This window comes from Oncorhynchus keta, chromosome 25 (assembly GCF_023373465.1).
Source record: "Oncorhynchus keta strain PuntledgeMale-10-30-2019 chromosome 25, Oket_V2, whole genome shotgun sequence".
In the NCBI taxonomy this organism is placed as follows: Eukaryota; Metazoa; Chordata; class Actinopteri; order Salmoniformes; family Salmonidae; genus Oncorhynchus; species Oncorhynchus keta.
In genome coordinates, this window is record NC_068445.1 from 584,129 (window position 1) to 609,476 (window position 25,348).

Consider the following 25,348-nt stretch of genomic DNA (forward strand, 5'->3'; position numbering starts at 1 on the left):
AGGGGTTGGTCTTGTTCTCTAGTTGCGCCTTGATTGGCTCAGTGTTCTTTCACTCATGGACACACTATGTCACAGCAAAATCTATGGGGAGTGCTCGAAAATTCAAGCCCCTTGGGTGCTGCAATAGAGTTACATTAGACGTGCCCATCCAAGAAGGCTCATGATCATTGGCCAGAGATAAAATGAAGTAAAATCATTTTAGCTTTGATTGGATTGATCATGTCATCATCATCCTTTCAAAATCTTAGCTAGCAAGCTGGACAAGCAGTCATCATCATGAATCACATCGACATTCTACTGGCAAATCCTTTTCAATCCTTGTAATATGAAGATAAATTGTAGATAAAACCTATCGGTGCTCATTGGCCATTGGATATAAACATTACATAACAAGTTGGAAATCAACAATGAGTTATTTGGAAGGAATCAGTGGCTAACTACAAGAATTGCAAAGCAATCACTAGCCTGCTATTCAGTGAAGTGGGTTTGTGGTCCAAGTCTGGTTTTCAGGGTCTCTTTTCCAAGCTTAACAGGATAAACATTCAACACAATGGGCCAGAACAGTTTGAATACTTTGGCCATGTTAATCCAGCATGACTTCTGCCGCTTTTAAAACAACTGGAAACTCGGAACTGGGAAATCTCAGACATCAGTGATAACAAGACAAAGATTCAACCTTGTTATTTTCAGAGTTCCCAGTTGTCTTGAAAGCACCATAAATCCAGAGAATGCCAGACTTTGACAACAAATGTTGATGACAAAATGTGCCCACAAGGCCCGTTGCACCACCTTCCTGTTCAAGTGAGCACAACAAGGTGAGTCCAAAAATGTATTGTATGCTGCTGCATAAATGTTGTAATACTGTAAGAACGGCCCATGTTCTGAATTATGCCACTCTGATCCTCAACACGGGGGCCCCTCAGGGGTGCATGCTCAGTCCCTTCCTCTACTCCCAGTCCACTCATGACTGCACATCCAGGCATGACTCCAACACCATCATTAAGCTTGCTGATGACACAACAGTGGTAGGCCTGATCACCGACAACGATGAGACAGCCTATAGGGAGGAGGTCAGAGACCTGACCGTGTGGTGCAAGGACAACAACCTCTCCCTCAATGTGATCAAGACAAAGGAGATGATTGTGGACTACAGGAAAAGGATGACCGAGAACACCCCCATTCTCATCAACTGGGCACTAGGGGAGAAAGTTGAGAGCTTCAAGTTCCTTTGCGTCCACATCACCGACAAACTGACGTTGTCCAAGCACACCAAGACAGTCGTGAAGAGGGAACGACAAAACCAATTTCCTCTCAGGAAACTGAAAAGATGGCATGATCCTCAGATCCTCAATGGTTTTACAGCTGCACCATTGAGAGCATCCTGATGGGTTGCATCACTGCCTGGTATGGCAACTGCTTGGCCTCCGACCGTAAGGCACTACAGAGGGTAGTGCGTACGGCCCAGTATGTCACCAGGGCCAAGCTTCATGCCATCCAGGACCTCTGCACCAGGCGGAGTCAGAGGAAGGCCCCTAAAATTGTCAAAGACACTTACAACTCTGTGTATGGACTCAATATATTGTAACTGGTATTTTGCTGTTTCCTTGTATTGCCAATCACATCTGTACCTGATGTCTCACTGAGTGACCTCCACTTTGTCTGTATTTCGTAGACTCAGTCTCGGGGTCACCAAATTCAACCAAGTATATTCAGATAGTGATCCAATAAGTACATATGCAAAATAATCCAATTCTCTAATATTGTTCTAGTCTAACAAAAAGAGTATAGTGCAATAGTAAATTTACCTGTGATGATCCTCCATATGAAGTCTGTCTCACATGTTAACGAGGATCATACTGTCTTATGATCTCTGTTTTCTTTATATATCTTTTTAAAGGGGAAGTTCCCACTGGGGCTGTAGACCTACGTAATCTTAGGCCTGTGTGTTAAACGGAAGCTTCCTATTATTACCCTTTAAGGTCATGCACTACTGACTCTCACATTGCTGCTTCCGTGTTACTGTTGGCTGATTCTACTCAATCATACCAGCTGGTTGTTTCTACCACTGGAGGTGGCGTAGGAGGTATGTCAAGCATCAGCTGGGAGAAGTCTATGATAGGTATCTCCTCTGGTTCCCCCCGTTGTCCAGTTTCTGCAGGTGCGGTCCATGGTTCCATGAGGTCCCGTGAATGTCCTGTGTTGTGGTCCCCATTGCTTGATGGAGTGGGCAGATTCTTTTCATCTCTTGTCACACCCCCAAGCCATAACACTCCTGAAAAGCTCATTAAATGGCTACCCAGACTATTTGCATTGCCCCCTCCCCCCATCTGCTGCTACACTCTTATTATCTATACATAGCCACTTTAATAACTCTACCTACATATGCATAATTACCTCAATTACCTCGACACATTGACATTGACTCTGTACCGGTACCCCCTGTATATAGCCCCGCTATTGTTATTTACTGCTGCTCTTTAATTATGTGTCATTCTTATATCTTACTTTTTTTTTCTTAAAACTGCATTGTTGGTTAAGGGCTAGTAAGTAAGCATTTCAAGTATGCTTGTAAGTAAGCATTTCACTGTAAGCTCTACACCTAGTGCATGTGACAAATATAATTTGATTTGATTCCCCACCCCCTTTTTTTTACAGGAAAGTATGAATACTGACTGTTCTCTACCTCGATAGAGAGGGTTCTCTGACAATTAAGCTGAGTTGCCATTGGCCTGCTGGAAAAAAAAACAAAAAAAAACAAGTGGGCTAAGGAAGTTTCATAGTGAGCCAAGAAAGCCTGTTCCCCTGGGAAACCAAGAACAGGAGGCTGCGGGGATGCACTCCATGAGAGCAATGGGAAGTATTTTCACGTTTATTTCCCTGCCATGCTCTAATAGAGTGATTGCACCGTTGGGTGGTGTTCTACTGTGTTAGCGCGATAGACAATTTTGAAGCAAATGCTGCACGGCATAGGAAGAGGACCATGATAAATGGCAACTGGCAATCTGCCATCCTGCTCTGTTTGTCCGATGAGACTGGAGGGAAAGCGGACATGTTGACTTCCACCCTTGGCTGGAACCTGAAAAGGTGCCAAGGGGGAGTCTAGAGGAGGAGGGCACTTGGGGGTAAAGTGCAGCTACTCCATTTTCCTGTGTAAGCAAGTACACAAAAGTGAGCTGCTGCACAGGGAATCTTTTTTTCCCTCAGATGTGCCTCCCTACTACCCCGTGACACAGAGAGGGTTTGCTTATGTTAAACCCGAGAGAGGGAGAGTAGTAGTGAGATGTAGGCTTTGCATGCACTCCTCCTCTACCACCAGGACTGCACCCTAGGTTGCCGAACCCTCTTGCTCCCCTTAGGGGAGCTGCAGTAAAGAACTGTTTTACCTCAAGGTTTTCTTTGGTTTGAGGGTCTAACCTGGAGGGTATTGGCAGCTTGATGCGTGTTCAGGGATTTTGGTCCAACAAAAGCCAGCTTGATTCACCCTCCCAGCTGTGGGTCTGGATCAGATAGTTGCAGGAAACAACGGGCTGTCACGGGGCCTGTGACTGTGGGGCAGGAATGAGTTAAAGGCTTTGCCTTCTTTCATATGCATGTCACAATTTTGTAACATGGCGGTAACAGTGGACCCTAACAACTCCTTGGGTGTGACATGGGCATCCAGGAGGTCCACTTTGTCTTTGTCTGTCAACCTATACAAGCTTAACCAAAGTGAACTCTCTCCCACCACCGCCAGGCTCATAGTATGACCACAGCCTTGGATGGCATTATGGGAGGTGCAGAGATTTAGGTATGTAATCATACAAATCTAATCCCAAGCATCTGGATTTAGGGTGTCTGAATCCAGCCGTTTCCACACCTACTCCAGTAACGCCTGATAAGCCATCAATTAAGAGGTCACGTTGAGTGCTCTGATTTACTGGGCTGAGTATTCTGAAAAATGGAGGCAGAAAAGCTTTCCATCTTTCCAGGGAGGGAGGCTCTGGCGGTGTTAGTAACACGTACGTGGGGTTGAGGTGGTCAGCCAGTGATGGCGCCACCATGGGGGCGCATTGCAAAACCTGGATGCCTCCATATTGTGCATGTCCAGGCTAGGGGAGCCCCTTACAAGGTTCTTGCTGGTAAGTGGCTTTTGCCATGAGCCCTTCACCTCCCTGAGACAAGCTGAAAGTTTGGGAAGCAATTGATTAACTGGAGCCATACGGGACAGGAGTCTTTAACCATCGTACAAGTCCCTAATGGGATCCTTATCCCCCCAAGGGAGCCGGCCACTTGATGCCATGCTTGGCCGCAGAGAGCCAAAACTCCAAGAGGGTGAGAGCAGCCCCCCTTGTAATGGGAAAATGGTCAGTCTAGGTGTTACGTTCCCCAGTTTATGTGTTGTAGTTTGTGTATTTGCATGTGTTTATTTCAGGAAATGGCTTCCTGAAATCCCTCAAGCAGCTGATTAGTCGACTCCATGGCTAATTGGAGAGCTGACCCCGCCCCCTCGTCAAGACTCAGCTGTCTCCAGTTACACATTCATTCTGAAGCTATATAAAAGCCAGTGTTCTGTTCAGGGAAGAGTTTTGCTGGGAGGTCATTGCAGAGATTTTGCTAGAGAGATTTTGCTAGAGGATTTTTTGCTGGGAGGTCATTGCAGATATTTTGCTAGAGAGATTTGCTGGGAGGTCATTGCAGAGATTTTGCTGGAGGTAGATTTGCTAGAGTTTTGCTGGGAGGTCATTGCAGAGATTTTTCTAGAAGTTGATTTTGCTGGGAGTTCATTGCTGGCAATTTGGTATGTTTTGTGAGTTTGTTGCTCAGATAGAGCTTATTTGATGTCCTTTGTTTCTTAGTTTGTTTGTGAAATGGTTTAATATTCTGTTTCATTTGTTCTCAGGGGGAAGGCACCTAGGGAGTGCTTAGGCAAGAGGCCTGCGGGCGTAGTATATTTGAGGCGGCAGGGTAGCCTAGTGGTTAGAGCATTGGACTAGTAACCGAAAGGTTGCAAGTTCAAATCCCCGAGTATGACAAGGTACAAAATCTGTCGTTCTGCCCCTGAACAGGCAGTTAACCCACTAGGCTGTCATTGAAAATAAGAATTTGTTCTTAACTGACTTGCCTAGTAAAATAAAGGTAAAATAAATAAAAAAAATCATTGTCTATGCACAATAGGTAAGACCTGGGTTGACCACCCCCTGTATTTTGGTTAGGGCACCAGGTGGTGCTAAATTAAGTATTGGTTAGGCAGGTAAGATAGGAGAGGGGGGGGCTTTGAGATTTACTTTCTTTGCTTTGGTTCCGTCCAGCCCCTTTTCCCCATATTACCGTGTAAAGGAATAAAGTCCTTGAAACGGTACCACATTCTGTCTGTTGTCATCCTTACTCGCACCTACAGTCCATACCTTTTTCACTTCACAGAGAGTTTAGTTGTAGCTGGGTGTTGCGTTCCCTCTTCATAGAGGCGTGCGTAACACTAGGTAAAACAACTGAGTGAACATAGGTTAAAATAAACAAGAGAAGGGAGCTAGCAATAGTACCATCTGTGCAGGTAGAATGCTAGTGTAGTTACCTTGCCATCCAGCGAGCTAGCCAAGTTAGCTTATGTTTAGCAGCGTGGGCTAACCAGGTCTCGATAGCTAGCAATGTGATGCTAGCTACCACCGCTGATTGAAAAGTTGAAAACAAATACTACGTTCCTTTCAGTCAATACTCAACACTATCGACAGGAGCTGAGGTCCTACATTTGGCATCATTAACGTAAAAGGTTTGCATGTGAACAGTTAAAACAGGGATCAGAGATCTTCAGGAGCATAGTGATCTTCGCAAAGAGAGCAAGGATGACCAGAGGACGGGATGAGTGGCTTGTAAAGAGGGAGAGGCTTACTTAATTCGCCACTTGACCTGTCTGTCTCCGAAAGACGACGTGTGATCGGTACTTCCTATTAGTGATCTGCCTTCAGTGAATCCCGTTGTTATACATCTAAAGGAGTATTTGAAAGAGAACCAATACACAGTTTGAGTTGACTACTGTGAATGTGTGGTTCAGGCTGTAGGTTTGACTCTTGCATGCGCCACCTTAATATACTGTACAGTATATGACTGTAAGTCATCATTGGGATCATGACTAAAGTTTGAATGTCATCCTGTTTCTTTCTTTCAGTGAGCCAAAATAATATTTCTGACTGCATATACATCTGTGTAATGGCAGGTAAATCAGGTAAAGTTGATCATTTTTAGCATATTGGTTAGATGTTCTCTGGTAAATGGTGATTGTCTTCTGTCATTGTTGTGGGGGCTTTTCTAAACCAGTTATTGTAATATTCAGATTTCCAAACTGACATGGAAATGTATTGTAAATGTTCCATATGTAAAGTCTGTGTGTAAAATCTAAAGTTTGGATGATTCATATTGGCTATATATTTTGTATAATTTTGAATAGCTTTTGCTCATTGATGACATTTATACATGAGTATATGTTTTTGTCTAACCATTTCAGATAAATACCTGTCTCAACTCTGGGAAGTTGACTCCATCATGCCTCTGTTCAATCAGACCATTACAGAAAGCGCACATAAAGGTATTTTTCCCTCTTAATACACACACAGGCAGACACAGGCATGCACCCACATGTGCACAAACACACACAAGCATGCACACAGAAACAGACACGCACGCACACATACAAGAGTGCACACACTTAATGAACTGCATGTTAACTATGTGGGGTGACATATCTCACAACACAAGACTACATTCTCCATAAAGTGGAGCAGCAAAACTACACTGACATCACAGCAGCCAATTTGAAGTTATGCTAAATAATTCTATTGTGTAAATGTGCGAGGCAGTTAAACGCCAAAGCAACAATTAAGTTCAAGATGACAGCTCCTAAAGAGAGAATCTCTCTCTCAAGGAGGTAGTCATATCTCAACTCACAAGATACCCATCGGTGAGTCAGCTTCTTTCAATTTCTAAGAAACTACCATTTCTTATAAAAATGAATATAAATGCTGCCCAATGCCAGACAGATATCTCCATCTGGCCTTAGTGTGATACCAAGGGAGTGAACGTTATTTACGAGTTACATGGAGAAAATCGGACCTCTCTGAAATATAAATGGTTGACACTCCCTTCAGCAAAATATTTTTGACCTAAACCCTCCCTGAATGCTTGAAAAAAAAACAAGTGACCCTCCCCTAAACCCAAAATAATAATTAAAACAAAATGGATAGCACAGAGAATAGTCTACCGTTTAACCTCACTTCTTCGATGGACCAGAGCCTTACATGCTGACCTGACCGCTCGTCCGCCATCGTGCGCATGTTGATTTTATCCACCCACACCAGACGCGATCAGGACACACAGGTTGAAATATCAAAACGAACTCAGAGCCAACTATATTAATTTGGGGACAGGTTGAAAGGCATTAAACATTTATGGCAATTTAGCTAGCTAGCTTGCTGTTGGTAGATAATTTGTCCTAGGATATAAACATTGGGTTGTTATTTTACCTGAAATGCACAAGGTTCTCTACTCTGACAACTAATCCACAGATAAAAGGGAAAACTGAGTTTGCTAGAAACAATCTCTCCTCCTTCAGGCTTCTTCTTCTTTGGACTTTATATGGCAGTTGGTAACCAACTTTAAGGTGCATTACTACTACCAACTGGACTGGAGTGTGAACCTCAATCACCCACGTGGGTAATTACTCCTAAAGATGGCACGTGGATATATGCTCCTAAAAACCAATGAGGAAACGGGAGAGGCAGGACTTGCAGCACATCAAGGGTCACAAATAGAACAAAGTTTTACTTTAGCGCCTGGCTACGCAGACTATCGTCGACACGCGCAAGCATTGTGGGTGTAACGAGTGGTGTGGTCAGCATGTTAGATATGCAGTTTTAGAAACTGTTCTTCGTCCTTTAATCATTACATAGCAACGCAGGAATTTTGATAGAACACAGGGCTGAGGGGCCAGAAGGTTGTGGGTTCACAGACCACCGTGGACAAGAGTAGCGTTGAAAGACGTATTTTATGCTTAAAACATTGCATAAATCAATCATCGTATTTGTAGGTCCGAGGGAAAAAAATGGCCTTTTATAAAAATGTCATTCAATTCTACATAATTTTATAAATTAGCAGATATATTTTCAAAACCACACAAATTACCAAAATTACAGTGAGATAGGCCTATGTGTTAATCTTATCATATTTCTCCAATGCCAAATCAGTGTGTCTTGTTTGCAACAAAACTGTCCCTGTTTGCAAACAATACAATCTGAGACATCATTAGGAATCTGAGCATGGTACTTTCAAAGGTTATGTCAAAGAAACAAAACACTGTTATCCCCATATGCATCGGAGTCACATCTTTCCCGGGTATTTTAAAATCAAATCAAATTTTATTTGTCACATACACATGGTTAGCAGATGTTAATGCGAGTGTAGCGAAATGCTTGTGCTTCTAGTTCCAACAATGCAGTAATAAACAACGAGTAATCTAGCGAACAATTCCAAAACTACTACCTTATACACACAAGTGTAAAGGGATAAAGAATATGTACATAAAGATATATGAATGAGTGATGGTACAGAGCGGCATAGGCAAGATGCAGTAGATGGTATTGAGTACAGTATATACATATGAGATGAGTATGTAAACAGTGGCATAGTTTAAAGTGGCTAGTGATACATGTATTACATAAAGATGCAGTAGATGATAGAGTACAGTATATACGTATACATATGAGAAATAATGTAGGGTATGTAAACATTATATTAAGTAGCATTGTTTAAAGTGGCTAGTGATATATTTTACATCAATTCCCATTATTAAAGTGGCTGGAGTTGAGTCAGTGTGTTGGCAGCAGCCACTCAATGTTAGTGGTGGCTGTTTAACAGTCTGATGGCCTTGAGATGGAAGCTGTTTTTCAGTCTCTCGGTCCCAGCTTTGATGCACCTGTACTGACCTCGCCTTCTGGATGATAGCTGGGTGAACAGGCAGTGGCTCATGTGGTTGTTGTCCTTGATGATCTTTATGGCCTTCCTGTGACATCGGGTGGTGTAGGTGTCCTGGAGGGCAGGTAGTTTGCCCCCGGTGATGCGTTGTGCAGACCTCACTACCCTCTGGAGAGCCTTACATTTGTGGGCGGAGCAGTTGCTGTACCAGGCGGTGATACAGCCCAACAGGATGCTCTCGATTGTGCATCTGTAGAAGTTTGAGTGCTTTTGGTGACAAGCCGAATTTCTTCAGCCTCCTGAGGTTGAAGAGGCGCTGCTGCGCCTTCTTCACGATGCTGTCTGTGTGGGTGGAACAATTCAGTTTGTCTGTGATGTGTACGACGAGGAACTTAAAACTTAATACCCTCTCCACTACTGTTCCATCGATGTGGATAGGGGGGTGTTCCCTCTGCTGTTTCCTGAAGTCCACAATCATCTCCTTAGTTTTGTTGACATTGAGTGTGAGGTTATTTTCCTGACACCACACTCCGAGGACCCTCACCTCCTCCCTGTAGGCCGTCTTGTCGTTGTTGGTAATCAAGCCTACCACTGTTGTGTCGTCCGCAAACTTGATGATTGAGTTGGAGGCGTGTGTGGCCACGCAGTCGTGGGTGAACAGGGAGTACAGGAGAGGGCTCAGAACGCACCCTTGTGGGGCCCCAGTGTTGAGGATCAGCGGGGTGGAGATGTTGTTACCTACCCTCACCACCTGGGGGCGGCCCGTCAGGAAGTCCAGTACCCAGTTGCACAGGGCGGGGTCGAGACCCAGGGTCTCGAGCTTGATGATGAGTTTGGAGGGTACTATGGTGTTAAATGCTGAGCTGTAGTCGATGAACAGCATTCTCACATAGGTATTCCTCTTGTCCAGATGGTTTAGGGCAGTGTGCAGTGTGGTTGAGATTGCATCGTCTGTGGACCTATTTGGGTGATAAGCAAATTGGAGTGGGTCTAGGGTGTCAGGTAGGGTGGAGGTGATATGGTCCTTGACTAGTCTCTCAAAGCACTTCATGATGCCTGAAGTGAGTGCTACGGTAGTCGTTTAGCTCAGTTACCTTCGCTTTCTTGGGAATAGGAACAATAGTGGCCCTCTTGAAGCATGTGGGAACAGCAGACTGGGATAGGGATCGATTGAATATGTCCATAAACACACCAGCCAGCTGGTCTGCGCATGCTCTGAGGGCGCGGCTGGGGATGCCGTCTGGGCCTGCAGCCTTGCGAGGGTTAACACGTTTAAATGTTTTACTCACCTCGGCTGCAGTGAAGGAGAGTCCACATGTTTTGGTTGCGGGCCGTGTCAGTGGCACTGTATTGTTCTCAAAGCGGGCAAAAAAGTTATTTAGTCTGCCTGGGAGCAAGGCATCCTGTTCCGTGACTGGGCTGGTTTTCTTTTTGTAATCCGTGATTGACTGTAGACCCTGCCACATACCTCTTGTGTCTGAGCCGTTGAATTGAGATTCTACTTTGTCTCTATACTGACGCTTGTTACAGCTTGTTTCTCGACCAAAGCACTGTTATAGATCACTTTATATAATTGGATCCGTTTTATTTTCTTAAATCTTAAGCTAAGATGCTCTTTGCCATTTTCTGAAATTCAAAAAGTTTGCCTAATTTATGTGACAAAACAAGCAAGTATAATGTAGCAAATCATTGTACCATCTAAACCGCTGTGAAATGTGTTTTCCATAACAAAAAAATATTGTATTGTCAGCTGTTTGAAACTGGTGTACAAAACCGAGAGTAAAAGACACACACACACTTTGGTAAGCAAATGTTCTATGTGAGCTATATCTACCTCTTCACTTGCTTTCAATAAGAATAACATATCTGTAACTCACATTTCTAAGTGAATTTGGTCAGGTCGCCCCAAAATTGAGTCTTGAGTCTTGGTTTTAACTTAACAGTCCTTCACTGACATGGAGGTTGGCTATTTAATCTATGCATAGTGGGTGGAGGAATTGAATGACAAATCTATGGATATTACAGCCTATAGCTTAATTTCATCTGTCAAACAGGTAGGCCTACTATCAGACCTCAGGATAAGACCCAGATGCAGACAGTTCGAATCACAGAAGTTTCTTAACAAAACAGGGGTCAGGCAACCAACAGGTCAAGGGCAGGAAAAGGTCAGTAATCCAGGGCAGTGTCAAAAGGTACTGAACAGCAAGCAGGCTCAGAGCAGGCAGAATGGTCAGGGCAGGCAGAATGGTCAGGGCAGGCAGAATGGTCAGGGCAGGCAGAATGGTCAAAACCGGAAGAACTAGAAAACAGACTGACGAGTACGGAATATCACGCTGGTAGGCTTGACGAGATAGGATAGACTAGCAACGGACAACCAGAAAACACAGGTATAAATGCACAGAGCATAATGGGGAAAATGGGTGACACCTGGAAGGGGGTGGAGAAAAGCACAAGACAGGTGAAACAGATCAGGGTGTGACACCTACCAGTTATTTCTTAAATAGGCTCCAACATAAAGCCTACTTGTTGTTAGTAAAGTCTAATTAAAATGAAGACGGCTTAAATGAATTACACACCTTTTTCTCCCAAATTTAGTGGTATCCAATTGGTAGTTACGGTCTTGTCTCATCGCTGCAAATCCCTTATGGACTCGGGAGAGGTGAAGGCGAGAGTCATGCGTCCTCCGAAACACGACCCAATCAAGCCGTCCTGCTTCTTTACTCAATGCCCACTTAACCCAGAAGCCAGCCACATCAATGTGTCGGAAGAAACACCGTACACCTGGCGACCGTGTCAGCATGCATGCGCACGGCCCACCACAGGAGTCGCTAGAGCGCAATGGGACAAGGACATCCCTGCCGGCCAAACCTTCCCCTAAACCGGACCATGCTGGGCCAATTGTGCACCACCCCATGGGTCTCCCGGTCGCTGCCGGCTGCAAAAGAGCCTGGACTCGAACCAGGATCTCTAGTGGCACAGCTAGCAACTATAATGCAGTGCCTTAGACCACTGCACCACTCGGGAGGCGAATTTGCCTACTTTTAACACCATGAGCATGAACTGTCCATGTCCAATTGATTGTGCCACGGCTGCTGCTTAAAGTTTCAGCACCACAATGTCAGTTACTCGAATCTGGCTAATTTTGAGGTCAGTAGTATTTTGTGGGCAAGAAACATATAGTTTTTAATCAAATCAATTATAATAGTAGCAAGCTATCAAAGTTGAACTCCTGTCCTCATTCTCATCTTCGCGCTCTCCTTCTCAAACGGAATATATATAGTCTAGTCCACGCGTAACCTAATATGCATTTTCTTTAACAAAGCCTAATCCAAAATAATTTTCAGAAGAATACTTTGACTCTCTAGACCTACACAGCACAGCCGGTGCTCAGGTTTGGAATATCCATTGCAGTATGTAATGCAGTATGAAATGCAGCCTAGTTTGATTTACACCATCCCAGAAGCGTCTCTGAGCATGCACTTTGTAGCCTATAGTCAATGGATTTTTTGATTGAGACCACATTAAATAGCCTACATCCACAATTCATATTGTGCGTACAGCGAAGAATCAGAGAGGAAGGGTGGCATCGGGCACACATCGATATGCACTGAATGTACAAAACATTAGGAGTTTCCTAATATTGAGTTGCACCCCCATTTCTCCTCAGAACAGCCTCAATTCGTCAGGGCATGGACACTACAAGGTGTCAAAAGCGTTCCAAAGGGATGCTGGCCCATGCATGTTGACTCCAATACTTCTCACAGTTGTCAAGTTGGCTGGATGTCCTTTGGGTGGTGGACCATTCTTGATACACACTGGAAACTTTTGAGCATGAAAACAGCATTGAAGTTCTTGACACACTCAAACTGGTGCACCTGGCACCTACTAACATACCCCGTTCAAAGGCACTTTGTCTTGCCCATTCACCCTCTGAATGGCACACATACAGTACACAATCCATGCCTCAATTGCCTCAAGGCTTAAAAATCCTTTAACCTGTCTCCTCCCCTTCATCTGCACTGATTTTAGATTTAACAAGTGACCTCAAAAAGGCATCATACCTTTCACCTTGATTCACCTGAACAGTCTATGTCATGTAAAAAGCATGTGTTTCTAAAGTTTTGTACGCTCGGTGCATAGCCTGATAAGCAACTCCTTCTAAAACACTGAGAAATATTGACATTTTATCAATTACAAATTCCATGACAGTCCCCTGTATTAGATTTAAAAAATACTAAACCCTCCCCTTGACTGAAATTGAAAAAACATGACCCTCCCCCATTTTCCTCCAGGTAACCATTCTGTCAATTTTGATCCGTCCCTAACCAGTAGAGTCCACTCCACTGCACATGGTAAGTTGTACATGCCATTAACTTTTTATTTACCAATGCCTTGTGTCATGATAGTACTGGTAATGGTCACTGTTTGTTCCATTTGAATGCAGATCATTGACAATAAACATTCTCTTAGTGCTCAAAGTGAATTCTGTATTCATAGTGAATACAGAATGCAATTTTTATAATCAATTATAGTAAATCATGCAAATTGCTGACAATCTTAAACAGAACTTTAACGTGATCTTGCAGCTACTGAACTAAAAACATACAGTTGTCAGAGACATAAGTCAGAAGTGTACATACACCTAAGCCAAATACGTTTACCGGTACTCAGTTTTTCACAATTCCTGACATTTAATCCTAGTAAAAATTCAAAGGGAATGTGGTCAATTAGGATCACCACTTTATTTTAAGAATGTGAAATGTCAGAATAATATTATAGAACGATTTATTTCAGATTTTATTTATTTCATCACATTCCCAGTGGGTCAGAAGTTTACATACACTCAATTATTATTTGGTAGCATTGCCTTTAAATGGTTTAACTTAGGTCAAACGTTTCGGGTAGCCTTCCACAAGCTTCCCACAATAAGATGGGTGAATGTTGGCCCATTCCTCCTGACAGAGCAAGTGTAACTGAGTCAGGCTTGTTTGCCTCTTTGCTCACACACTCTTTTTCAGTTCTGCCCACAAATTTTCCATGGGATTAAGGTCAGGGTGTCGTGATGGCCACTTCAATACCTTGACTTTGTTGTCCTTACGCCATTTTGCCACAACTTTGGAAGTATGCTTGGGGTCATTGTTCATTTGGAAGACCCATTTGCGACCAAGCTTTAACTTCCTGGCTGAAGTCATGAGATGTTGCTTCAATATATACACATAATTTTCCATCCTCATGATGCCAACTATTTTGTGAAGTGCACCAGTCCCTCTTGCAGCAAAGCTTCCCCACAACATGAGGCTGCCACCCCCGTGCTTCACATTTGCGATGGTGTTCTTTGGCTTGCAAGCCTCCCCCTTTTTCCTCCAAACATAACAATGGTCATTTATGGCCAAACCTTTCTATTTTTGTTTCATCAGACCAGAGGACATTTCTCCAAAAAGTACAATCTTTGTCCCCATGTGCAATTGCAAACCGTATTCTAGCTTTTTTATGGAGGTTTTGGAGCAGTGGCTTCTTCCTTGCTGAGATTGCTTTCATGTTATGTCGATATAGGACACGTTTTACTGTGGCTGTAGATACTTATGTACTTGTTTCCTCAAGCATCTTCACAAGGTCCTTTGCTGTTGTTCTGAGATTGATTTACACTTTTCGCTCCAAAGTACGTTCATCTCTAGGAGACATACCACTAAGGAAGGAGACGCGTTTTGACGGCTGCCGTGGTCCCATGGTGTTTATACTTGCGTACTATTGTTTGTGCAGATGAACGTGGTATCTTCAGGCATTTGGAAATTGCTCCCAAGGATGAACCAGACTTGTGGAGGTCTACATTTTTACATTGTGGAGGTCTTGGCTGATTTATTTTGATTTTCCCATGATGTCAAGAAAAGAAGCACTGAGTTTGAAGGTAGGTCTTAAAATACATCCACAGGTACATCTCCAATTGACTCAAATTATGTCAATTAGCAGAAGCTTCTAATGCAATGACCTAATTTTCTGGAATTTTCCAAGCTGTTTAAAGGCACAGTCAACTTAGTATATGTAAACTTCTGACCCACTGGAATTATGATACAGTGAATTATAAGTTAAATAATCTGTCAGTAAACAATTGTTGGAAAAATTACTTGTGTCATGCATAAAGTAGATGTCCTAACCAACTTGCAAAACTATAGTTTGTTTACAAGTAATTTGGGGAGTGGTTGGAAAATGAGTTTTAATGACTCCAACCTAAGTGTATGTAAACGTCTGACTTCAACTGTATGTATTATTGGCCTCCTCCTGATGAGTAACATTTTCAGTAACAAGCTCTGTAAAAGCAATGTACAGCAGCAATGAATGACCTTAAATCTGTCCATGTTTGACTAGTATCTTCCACAGCCTCAGAAATTACCTCTACAGCTCCACCGACCACAACCAGTAGAACCAGAACTACATCCTTCTTGACCTCAACAAGAGCTCAACCCACCACAACCACACCCTCACCGACTACAAAGACCAGAACCAGAACTACAGGTCGACCGACCTCAATATCAGTTCCTACCACTACAAGCAGAACTACAGTCCTAATGACCCCAACTACAGCCCTTCCGATCACAATCACAGCCCAACCAACCATAACCATAGCCCCACCGTCCACAACCACAGCCCAACAAAGTAGATCTACAGCCCTACCAACCACAACCCAATCAACCACAGACCGACCAACCACATCTACAGCCCTACCAACCACAGCCCAACCAACTACAGCTTTACCAATCCCAGCCCTACTGCCTACAACTACAGTCCTACCCACCACAACCACAGCCCAACCAACCACAACTACAGCCCTACGAATCATGACCACAGCCACGCCAACTGCAGCTCAACCAATTCCAATCTCAGTGCAACCGACCAAAGTCCCATCATCCACAACCACAGACCAACTGACCACAACAGCTCAACCGACTACAACCACACCACAACTGACCACAGTCCAAGTGACGACAACCACAACCCAACTGACCACAACCACAGACCAACCAACCACAGCCATGCTGTGGCCAACCACACCCACAATCAGATTCCGAATGACGACAACCCCAGTTCGACTTACTATGACCACAACCCCATCGACCATAACCGCAATCCTGATAACCGCAACCAAAGCACAACCAACCACAGACCCACCAGCCACAGGCCAAGCTATTACAACCACACAACTATTTCCCACAGCCCAACAAACTACAACCACAACACAACTAACTACAACCACAGCCCCATGGACCATTACCAATATAACCACGACCGCAACCAGAGTGATCACCAAAGCACCCATCACAGAGAAACCAGGTAAGTCATCAAGTTTACTAATGTAAGGCATGAATACTTAGTCTGGGTTCCATTCTGTTTCTGCTTTGCTGCGAACTCCTTATGGAATTGTCATGCCAACATTTTTTGGCTTAGGAACATAACATTTTTCAGGAAAACGTTAAAAATGTCAATAATACAAAATACGCTAAAGGTGGGATCTTTTTGTGTCTGTAAAAATAATTTGTCGAGAATGTCGGTGGAAACCCTTTTATGTGTCAATATTTATATAATAATCATCATATCGATGTAAACGTGGAGTCACGAGATGACATGTTGTGTGGTCCTCCCACTACGACTAGTCGGGAAAGCATGCAGTTTATTATTATTTATTTTTTTCACCTTTATTTAACCTGGTAGGCCAGTTGAGAACAAGTTCTCATTTACAACTGCGACCTGGCCAAGATGAGCAAAGCAGTGCGACAAAAACAACACAGAGTTACACATAAAGAAACGTAAAGTCAATAAAACAATAGAAAAATCAATGTAAATTGTGTGCAAATGTCGAAGATTAGGGAGGTAAGGCAATAAATAGGCCATAGAGGCGAAATAATAACAATTTAGCATTAACACTGGAGTGCTAGATGTGCAGATGATGATGTGCAAGTAGAGATACTGGGATGCAAAAAGATAAATAACAATATGGGATGAGGTACGTAGTTGGGTGTGCTATTTACAGATTGGCTGTGTACAGGTACAATGATCGGTAAGCTGCTCTGACAGCAGATGCTTAAAGTTAGAGGGAGATATAAGACTCCAGCTTCAGTGATTTTTGCAATTTGTTCCAGTCATTGGCAGCAGAGAACTGGAAGGAAAGGCGGCAAAACGAGGTGTTGGCTTTGGGGGTGACCAGTGAAATACACCTGCTGGAGTGCGTGCTACGGGTGGGTGTTGCTATGGTGACCAGTGAGCTGAGATAAGGCAGGGCTTTACCTAGCAAAGACTTATAGATGACCTGGAGCCAGTGGGTTTGGCGACGACTATGTAGCGTGGGCCAGCCAACGAGAGCATACAGGTCGCAGTGGTGGGTAGAATATTGGGCTTTGGTGACAAAACGGATGGGACTGTGATAGACTGCATCCAGTTTGCTGAGTAGAGTGCTGGAGGCTATTTTGTAAATTACATCGCCAAAGTCAAGGATCAGTAGGATAGTCAGTTTTACGAGGGTATGTTTGGCAGCATGAGTGAAGGAGGCTTTGTTGTGAAATAGGAAGACAATTCTAGATTTAATTTTGGATTGGAGATGCTTAATGTGAGTCTGGAAGGAGAGTTTACAGTCTAACCAGACACCTAGGTATTTGAGTAGGGTTGTAGATATTAGACTATAGATGAAATAAATGATGATGATCATCACAGGTTGGTGCAAGGTGATGAGCTTGATCCTTCTTTCCAAAAAATATTAAGGGTCTTAATCTGATGACATGATCATTGATGCTTGCCTGCCATTTGATCAAATAAATTGCTCTTTTGTCCATAATAATCTGATCATGTAGGCTATACGTGCGCTATAGCCAACATGCTAGAACGCATGTGCCAATACTGGAGTGGGCACTCTCACTATATAACGCAATTTTATTTGTGAGAAGACCATCAGTAGAGTTGAATATAGGTACATAAGCTGCTAGCAGGAGCAGGGCATAGAACATTGCATTGATGGTAAACAGCTAATAAGTTAAACATAGCATAATTAGTGGCTAAAGATGGCTACATTAGCAATGGAATTAGCAGTGCAATATTAGCAGTAACCAGTAGATAAATAACAGTAAATGGCATATAACTGGCATACAAAGTCCCGTAAATTGCATAGCATTAGGCTAACAGGCTAATAGAAGAAGCACAGAAAGGCTATAGCAAATAAACAAACAATACACACTATATGTCACAAGGTCTCCTGCGGTCACACCGGGTGAGATCAGCCGCACAGCCAACAGTATCCTTTGTCCTACAGCCACTTGAGATTTTGCTCGACAGCCATTGAGGTGAATCTCTTCCACCTCTTCCCTGTTTTCGTACAGTGGGCAGTAAGCCTTTGACTTGGCCTTGGCCCCTGCTGTGGGCTGTGCAGGTGTTAGTTCCTGTGGAGGAGACTTTGTTGCCCCATAGTACATGGTGTCATTGGAGCCTTTTTGCTGAAAGGCCGCAGGCTTCTCCTGTTTGGTATTGGCCCTGGCTGCACCCAGGTGACTCTGCTTCCATCTTCAGCCATTGTACTAGGTACTGAAGGAGCGCCATTTGATGGTCAGTGAACTCTGAGAAGTGGCGGTTTAAACTCGAGATGAGCTGCCCAGGTCCCCTTTCAGACGGACAATGATGCAGCAGAAGACATAATGAAGTCACTATTTGGTTGCCGCAAATACACACACGGCATTGAATAGTAGTAGTAGGGTTGATAATGGTAAATGGCTAATAGTCAGTGGATACAGATGACTACATTAGCATTGGAATTAACAGTGCAATATTAGCAGTAACCAGTAGATAAATAACAGTAAATAGCACATAAAGTACTGTAAACGGCATAGCATTAGGCTAATAGCAGAGGCGCACAAAGGCTACAGTAAATAAACAACCAATACACACAATGTGGAGTAATTATGTTAACGGCACTACAATGCTAACAGTTTAGTTAGGCAAACTAAACACTCTATTTACCATGGGGAGTTAGCATACTAACCATGCTAACGACTCTAGCATGCTAACGACACTAGCATGTTAAAAAGGACATAAACCGGAAACCATAAGCAATGCTGGTTGCCTTTTAGCTGTTTGGGACTACAAACACAACCGCCATCTTAGGTCACATAGTATCCTATGTTATGGGGGTACCACATGGAATGACTCACACTCTAAAAGCATGAAAAGTAATGGGAAACTAACAGAACCACACTAACAATATGCACAGCACACAAGAGGGCCTGTGGTAGCGGTTTCCGTTTTTAAAGTGCAAGCATTTGTAACACAACGAAAACATTGTGACAACACTGTAAGACAGTATAATAGCGAATATATTGGCTAATTACACACACATGCACACTTCAAGCATGACAATGGTAAGCTAGAACAGGCCACTTACTTTGTATTGATGCACTAGAACCACACCATGTTAGGAAAAGTGTCCAGAGTTTGTAGTCTAGTATGCACTCTTCAGCTACAGTGTAATATTCTTCATTAAAGGTATCCACATCTCCTTTTGTGATGGTTTGTTCGCGAACAAATCAGCTCTAAGAGCCGGCTCTTGTAGGTGAACGTCGGGAGCCAGCTTGCATATCAGAAGAGCCGAATATACACCTTAAACTCAGTTTTTCGCAATTCCCAACATTTAATCATAGCAAAAATTCCCTGTCATAGGTCAGTTAGGATCACCACTTTATTTTAAGAATGTGAAATGTCAGAATAATAGAAGAGAGAATGATTTATTTCAGCACATTCCCAGTGGGTCAGAAGTTTACATACACTAAATTATTATTTGATAGCATTAACTTTAAATTGTTTAACTTGGGTCAAACGTTTCACGGTAGCCTTCCACAAGCTTCCCACAATAAGTTGGGTAAATTTTGGCAGAGCTGGTGTAATTGAGTCAGGTTTGTAGGCATCCTTGCTCGCACACTCTTTTTCAGTTCTACCCACACATTTCCTATAGGATGGGATCAGGGCGTTGTGATGGCCACTCCAATACTTTGACTTTGTTGTCCTTTCGCCATTTTCCATAACTTTGGAAGTATGCTTGGGGTCATTGTCCATTTGGGACCAAGCTTTAACTTCCTGACTGATGTCTTGAGATGGTGCTTCAATATATCCACATAATTTTCCTGCCTCATGATGCCATCTATTTTGTGAAGTGCACCAGTCCCTCCTGCAGCAAAGCACCCCCACAACATGATGCTACCTCCCCCGTGCTTCACGGTTGGGATGGTGTTCTTTGGCTTGCAAGCCTCCCCCTTTTTCCTCCAAACGTAACGATGGTCGTTGTGACCAAACAGTTCTATTTTTGTTTCATCAGAACAGAGGACATTTCTCCAAAAATGACAATCTTTGTCCCCGCAAATTTAAAAAAATAATAATATTGTCCTAAATGCTTAAGCGCACACACATTCGTTCTGACTGTCTGCTCAGACTAACAGCCTCACCTGTTGTTCCTGTCAGTCAGACAAGCAGTGTCAACCAATGAGGCACAGATGCGTGAGGGAGGGCCGAGAGAGAGGAAGGACATTTGTGAAAACAACAGCCGGAAAATGAGTCGGAAGCACAGTAGCATTTGGATGCATTTTAATAATGTAGACAATGTTAGAGCACAGTGTGGAATTTGCCAAAACAAAATCTCATATAACGCCGGTTCTATGCACAACCTACACCGGCATATGCGAACTGTGCACCCAACTGTGAAGCTTGCTGTAGCGGAGCTTCGAGAATCTAGCGGGCCTGCTAGTGATAGTGGTGGAGCCAGCACCTCCACACGTGGAGATGTATCCACTCAGTCAAGTAGGCCTATTCTGCGACCCACAGCAACACAGTCTTCTATGGACCAGTTTATGCCAAAGTCTATGTCTGTAGCAAAATAAGGCCAAATTAATATTGCATTGCTAAAATGATTGCCACCAATTTCCAGCCATTCTCGATCATGGAGGACAGAGGTTTTTGAAATTATAGCAATAGTCTAAACCCAATGTGCACAATTCCAAGCCGGAAAACCCTTTCGAAATCAACAGTACGAGAGCACACAGGCTTCAGTGCGGGAAAGAGCCCAAAAAGCTACTGCAGTTTGCCTTATCACTGACTGCTGGACATCAAGGGTAACCACTTATTACATGTTGGTTACATGTAACTTCATTGAAGATATTTTCAATGTTTAGCTGTCTTCTGGACTGCGACAGACACACCTCAGAGAACTTGGCAGAGGAATCATTTGAGAGTGGCCAGAGAATGGCAAGTAGATGGAAAAGTGGACTGTTGTTTTAGCGACAATGCAGCTAACATAACCAAAGCCATGAAAACGTTTTAAGGGACCCATCATCCGTCTTGCCCACACAATAAACCTGTTTGTAAGAGATACTCTTAAGGTGATGAAGCCCACATGTGGACAAAGTGAAAGCAGCTGTGGAATACTTCCACAGGAGTACAGTAGGTGCTGAAAAACTGAAGTCTACACAACGCCAGATGGGGATGCCTAAGCTAAGGCTTAAACAAGACTGCACTACAAAGTGGAATTCAACATGTTATATGTTGAAGCGGATTCTTGAGTCAAAGGATGACATCATCTCTACCCTGGCCATTGTCAATGCACCTGTTGATGCACTGACCTAAGAGGAATGGGAGGTGGTGCAGGAGGTGTTCAGAATCCTGGAACCCTTTGAGCAGGTCACTGTGGAGATCAGTGGACAGAGGTACAGTCAGCAGTTATTACTACATCATTATTTAATCCAGTATTATACATGTATATGAGCAGTAGATGAGTATGTAGTATCAGTAGACAAAACATAAACCTGAACTAATAAGTTACTGTTCTCTCTTTTCAGCTATGTGAGACTCAAAAATGACACTCCTGTGTAAGGGTCTGCAGCAAATCACAGCCAGCCACCAGAGAGAAGCAAATGTAACCACAGGACATGTGACAGAGTTGATGGACACCCTATGTTTATCAATGGACAGAAACTGCTGCACTTGACCCCAGGTTTAAGAAGTTAGCCTTCAGGGATGCCAGAGCGATTGATGAGGATCTTTAAAGAAGAACCTCAGCAGCAGGGAGGGACAGCCCCAGCAGTCAACTGGCTCAGGCACCAGAGCAAAAGGAAGAAGAGGGATCAGATGGAGCAGAAGCACCAGCAGTAGTGCCACAAATGTCTGCTGTTTGACGAAAGAGCACCTGGGGATGCAGCACGAAGGAATCTCTCAGGAATCCTATAATGGAGATCCGATCCTATTTGGAGGAGCCCCTCTGATCTGCAGATCCTCTGAGCTGGTGGAAGAACAAGGCCTCTGTCTACCCACGGCTTCTCTCAGAGAGGGTCTTCTCAAAAACGGGACAAATAATTAGTGAGAGAAGAAACCGCATCAGCCTCTCGAAAGTGAGGCAGCTTGCATTTCTGAATGCAAATCTCTCATAAAAGCAAAATATGGTAAGCATTGCTGTGTGCTGCTGGTTAAAACATGGCAATAAAGAAGAGAGAAAAGAGGGACCAGTTTAATGTTTTAAGTGGAATGCTGCAGTTTTGCACGTTGTTACTTATTTTTCTTTGATATGGTGCAATATTCTATTATTATGTTGTTCAGATTGTATTCGTTTTGAATTGTTACATTTATATGCACTTTGTTTATATACATAAAAAAGTTATACTTTAATGCACATGTGTAATAGCATCCCTCTTTTTGCATTTATTTCAATTTGTGGGATGAAGCAGTTTTGCAAATTGTTATTTATTTTTGATATGGTGCAATATTCTATTATTATGTTGTTCAGATTGTATTCGTTTTGAATTGTTACATTTATATGCACTTTGTTTATATACATAAAAAAGTTATAGTTTAAATGCAAATGTTTAATAGTATTCTTTTTCATAACAAACCAATGCATTTTTAAATACATTGTGGTTAAGGTAGAGTATGATTTAATTTCGTAATTTAATTAGAATTGTTTTAACACCAATCATAGTCAAAACATCGCAAACTGTTTGACTTGAAAAAATACATTTACATTACATTACATTTAAGTCATTTAGCAGACGCTCTTATCCAGAGCGACTTACAAATTGGTGCATTCACCTTATGACATCCAGTGGAACAGCCACTTTACAATAGTGCATCTAAATCTTTTAAGGGGGGTGAGAAGGATTACTTTATCCTATCCTAGGTATTCCTTAAAGAGGTGGGGTTTCAGGTGTCTCCGGAAGGTGGTGATTGACTCCGCTGTCCTGGCGTCGTGAGGGAGTTTGTTCCACCATTGGGGAGCCAGAGCAGCGAACAGTTTTGACTGGGCTGAGCGGGAACTGTACTTCCTCAGTGGTAGGGAGGCGAGCAGGCCAGAGGTGGATGAACGCAGTGCCCTTGTTTGGGTGTAGGGCCTGATCAGAGCCTGGAGGTACTGAGGTGCCGTTCCCCTCACAGCTCCGTAGGCAAGCACCATGGTCTTGTAGCGGATGCGAGCTTCAACTGGAAGCCAGTGGAGAGAGCAGAGGAGCGGGGTGACGTGAGAGAACTTGGGAAGGTTGAACACCAGACGGGCTGCGGCGTTCTGGATGAGTTGTAGGGGTTTAATGGCACAGGCAGGGAGCCCAGCCAACAGCGAGTTGCAGTAATCCAGAAAGGAGATGACAAGTGCCTGGATTAGGACCTGCGCCGCTTCCTGTGTGAGGCAGGGTCGTACTCTGCGGATGTTGTAGAGCATGAACCTACAGGAACGGGCCACCGCCTTGATGTTAGTTGAGAACGACAGGGTGTTGTCCAGGATCACGCCAAGGTTCTTAGCGCTCTGGGAGGAGGACACAATGGAGTTGTCAACCGTGATGGCGAGATCATGGAACGGGCAGTCCTTCCCCGGGAGGAAGAGCAGCTCCGTCTTGCCGAGGTTCAGCTTGAGGTGGTGATCCGTCATCCACACTGATATGTCTGCCAGACATGCAGAGATGCGATTCGCCACCTGGTCATCAGAAGGGGGAAAGGAGAAGATTAATTGTGTGTCGTCTGCATAGCAATGATAGAAGAGACCATGTGAGGTTATGACAGAGCCAAGTGACTTGGTGTATAGTGAGAATAGGAGAGGGCCTAGAACAGAGCCCTGGGGGACACCAGTGGTGAGAGCGCGTGGTGAGGAGACAGATTCTCGCCACGCCACCTGGTAGGAGTGACCTGTCAGGTAGGACGCAATCCAAGCGTGGGCCGCGCCGGAGATGCCCAACTCGGAGAGGGTGGAGAGGAGGATCTGATGGTTCACAGTATCGAAGGCAGCCGATAGGTCTAGAAGGATGAGAGCAGAGGAGAGAGAGTTAGCTTTAGCGGTGCGGAGCGCCTCCGTGATACAGAGAAGAGCAGTCTCAGTTGAATGACTAGTCTTGAAACCTGACTGATTTGGATCAAGAAGGTCATTCTGAGAGAGATAGCGGGAGAGCTGGCCAAGGACGGCACGTTCAAGAGTTTTGGAGAGAAAAGAAAGAAGGGATACTGGTCTGTAGTTGTTGACATCGGAGGCATCGAGTGTAGGTTTTTTCAGAAGGGTGCAACTCTCGCTCTCTTGAAGACGGAAGGGACGTAGCCAGCGGTCAGGGATGAGTTGATGAGCGAGGTGAGGTAAGGGAGAAGGTCTCCGGAAATGGTCTGGAGAAGAGAGGAGGGGATAGGGTCGAGCGGGCAGGTTGTTGGGCGGCCGGCCGTCACAAGACGCGAGATTTCATCTGGAGAGAGAGGGGAGAAAGAGGTCAGAGCACAGGGTAGGGCAGTGTGAGCAGAACCAGCGGTGTCGTTTGACTTAGCAAACGAGGATCGGATGTCGTCGACCTTCTTTTCAAAATGGTTGACGAAGTCATCTGCAGAGAGGGAGGAGGGGGGGGGGAGGATTCAGGAGGGAGGAGAAGGTGGCAAAGAGCTTCCTAGGGTTAGAGGCAGATGGAATTTAGAGTGGTAGAAAGTGGCTTTAGCAGCAGAGACAGAGGAGGAAAATGTAGAGAGGAGGGAGCGAAAGGATGCCAGGTCCGCAGGGAGGCGAGTTTTCCTCCATTTCCGCTCGGCTGCCCGGAGCCCTGTTCTGTGAGCTCGCAATGAGTCGTCGAGCCACGGAGCGGGAGGGAGGACCGAGCCGGCCTGGAGGATAGGGGGCATAGAGAGTCAAAGGATGCAGAAAGGGAGGAGAGGAGGGTTGAGGAGGCAGAATCAGGAGATAGGTTGGAGAAGGTTTGAGCAGAGGGGAGAGATGATAGGATGGAAGAGGAGAGAGTAGCGGGGGAGAGAGAGTGAAGGTTGGGACGGCGCGATACCATCCGAGTAGGGGCAGTGTGGGAAGTGTTGGATGAGAGCGAGAGGGAAAAGGATACAAGGTAGTGGTCGGAGACTTGGAGGGGAGTTGCAATGAGGTTAGTGGAAG

General features: G+C 44.2%; 1 protein-coding gene across 1 annotated transcript in view; it reads left to right on the forward strand.

Annotated features, from left to right (window-relative positions):
• The window catches only part of LOC118357985 (HERV-H LTR-associating protein 1), a 60,177-nt gene that overhangs the window by 16,758 nt on the left and 18,071 nt on the right, over positions 1 to 25,348 (forward strand). Inside the window, exons 8-11 of the mRNA XM_035735295.2 lie at positions 6,143 to 6,199; positions 6,479 to 6,559; positions 13,233 to 13,292; positions 15,304 to 16,266. Coding sequence (XP_035591188.1) covers positions 6,143 to 6,199; positions 6,479 to 6,559; positions 13,233 to 13,292; positions 15,304 to 16,266 — 1,161 coding nt within the window. The remainder of the gene's footprint in view (positions 1 to 6,142; positions 6,200 to 6,478; positions 6,560 to 13,232; positions 13,293 to 15,303; positions 16,267 to 25,348) is intronic.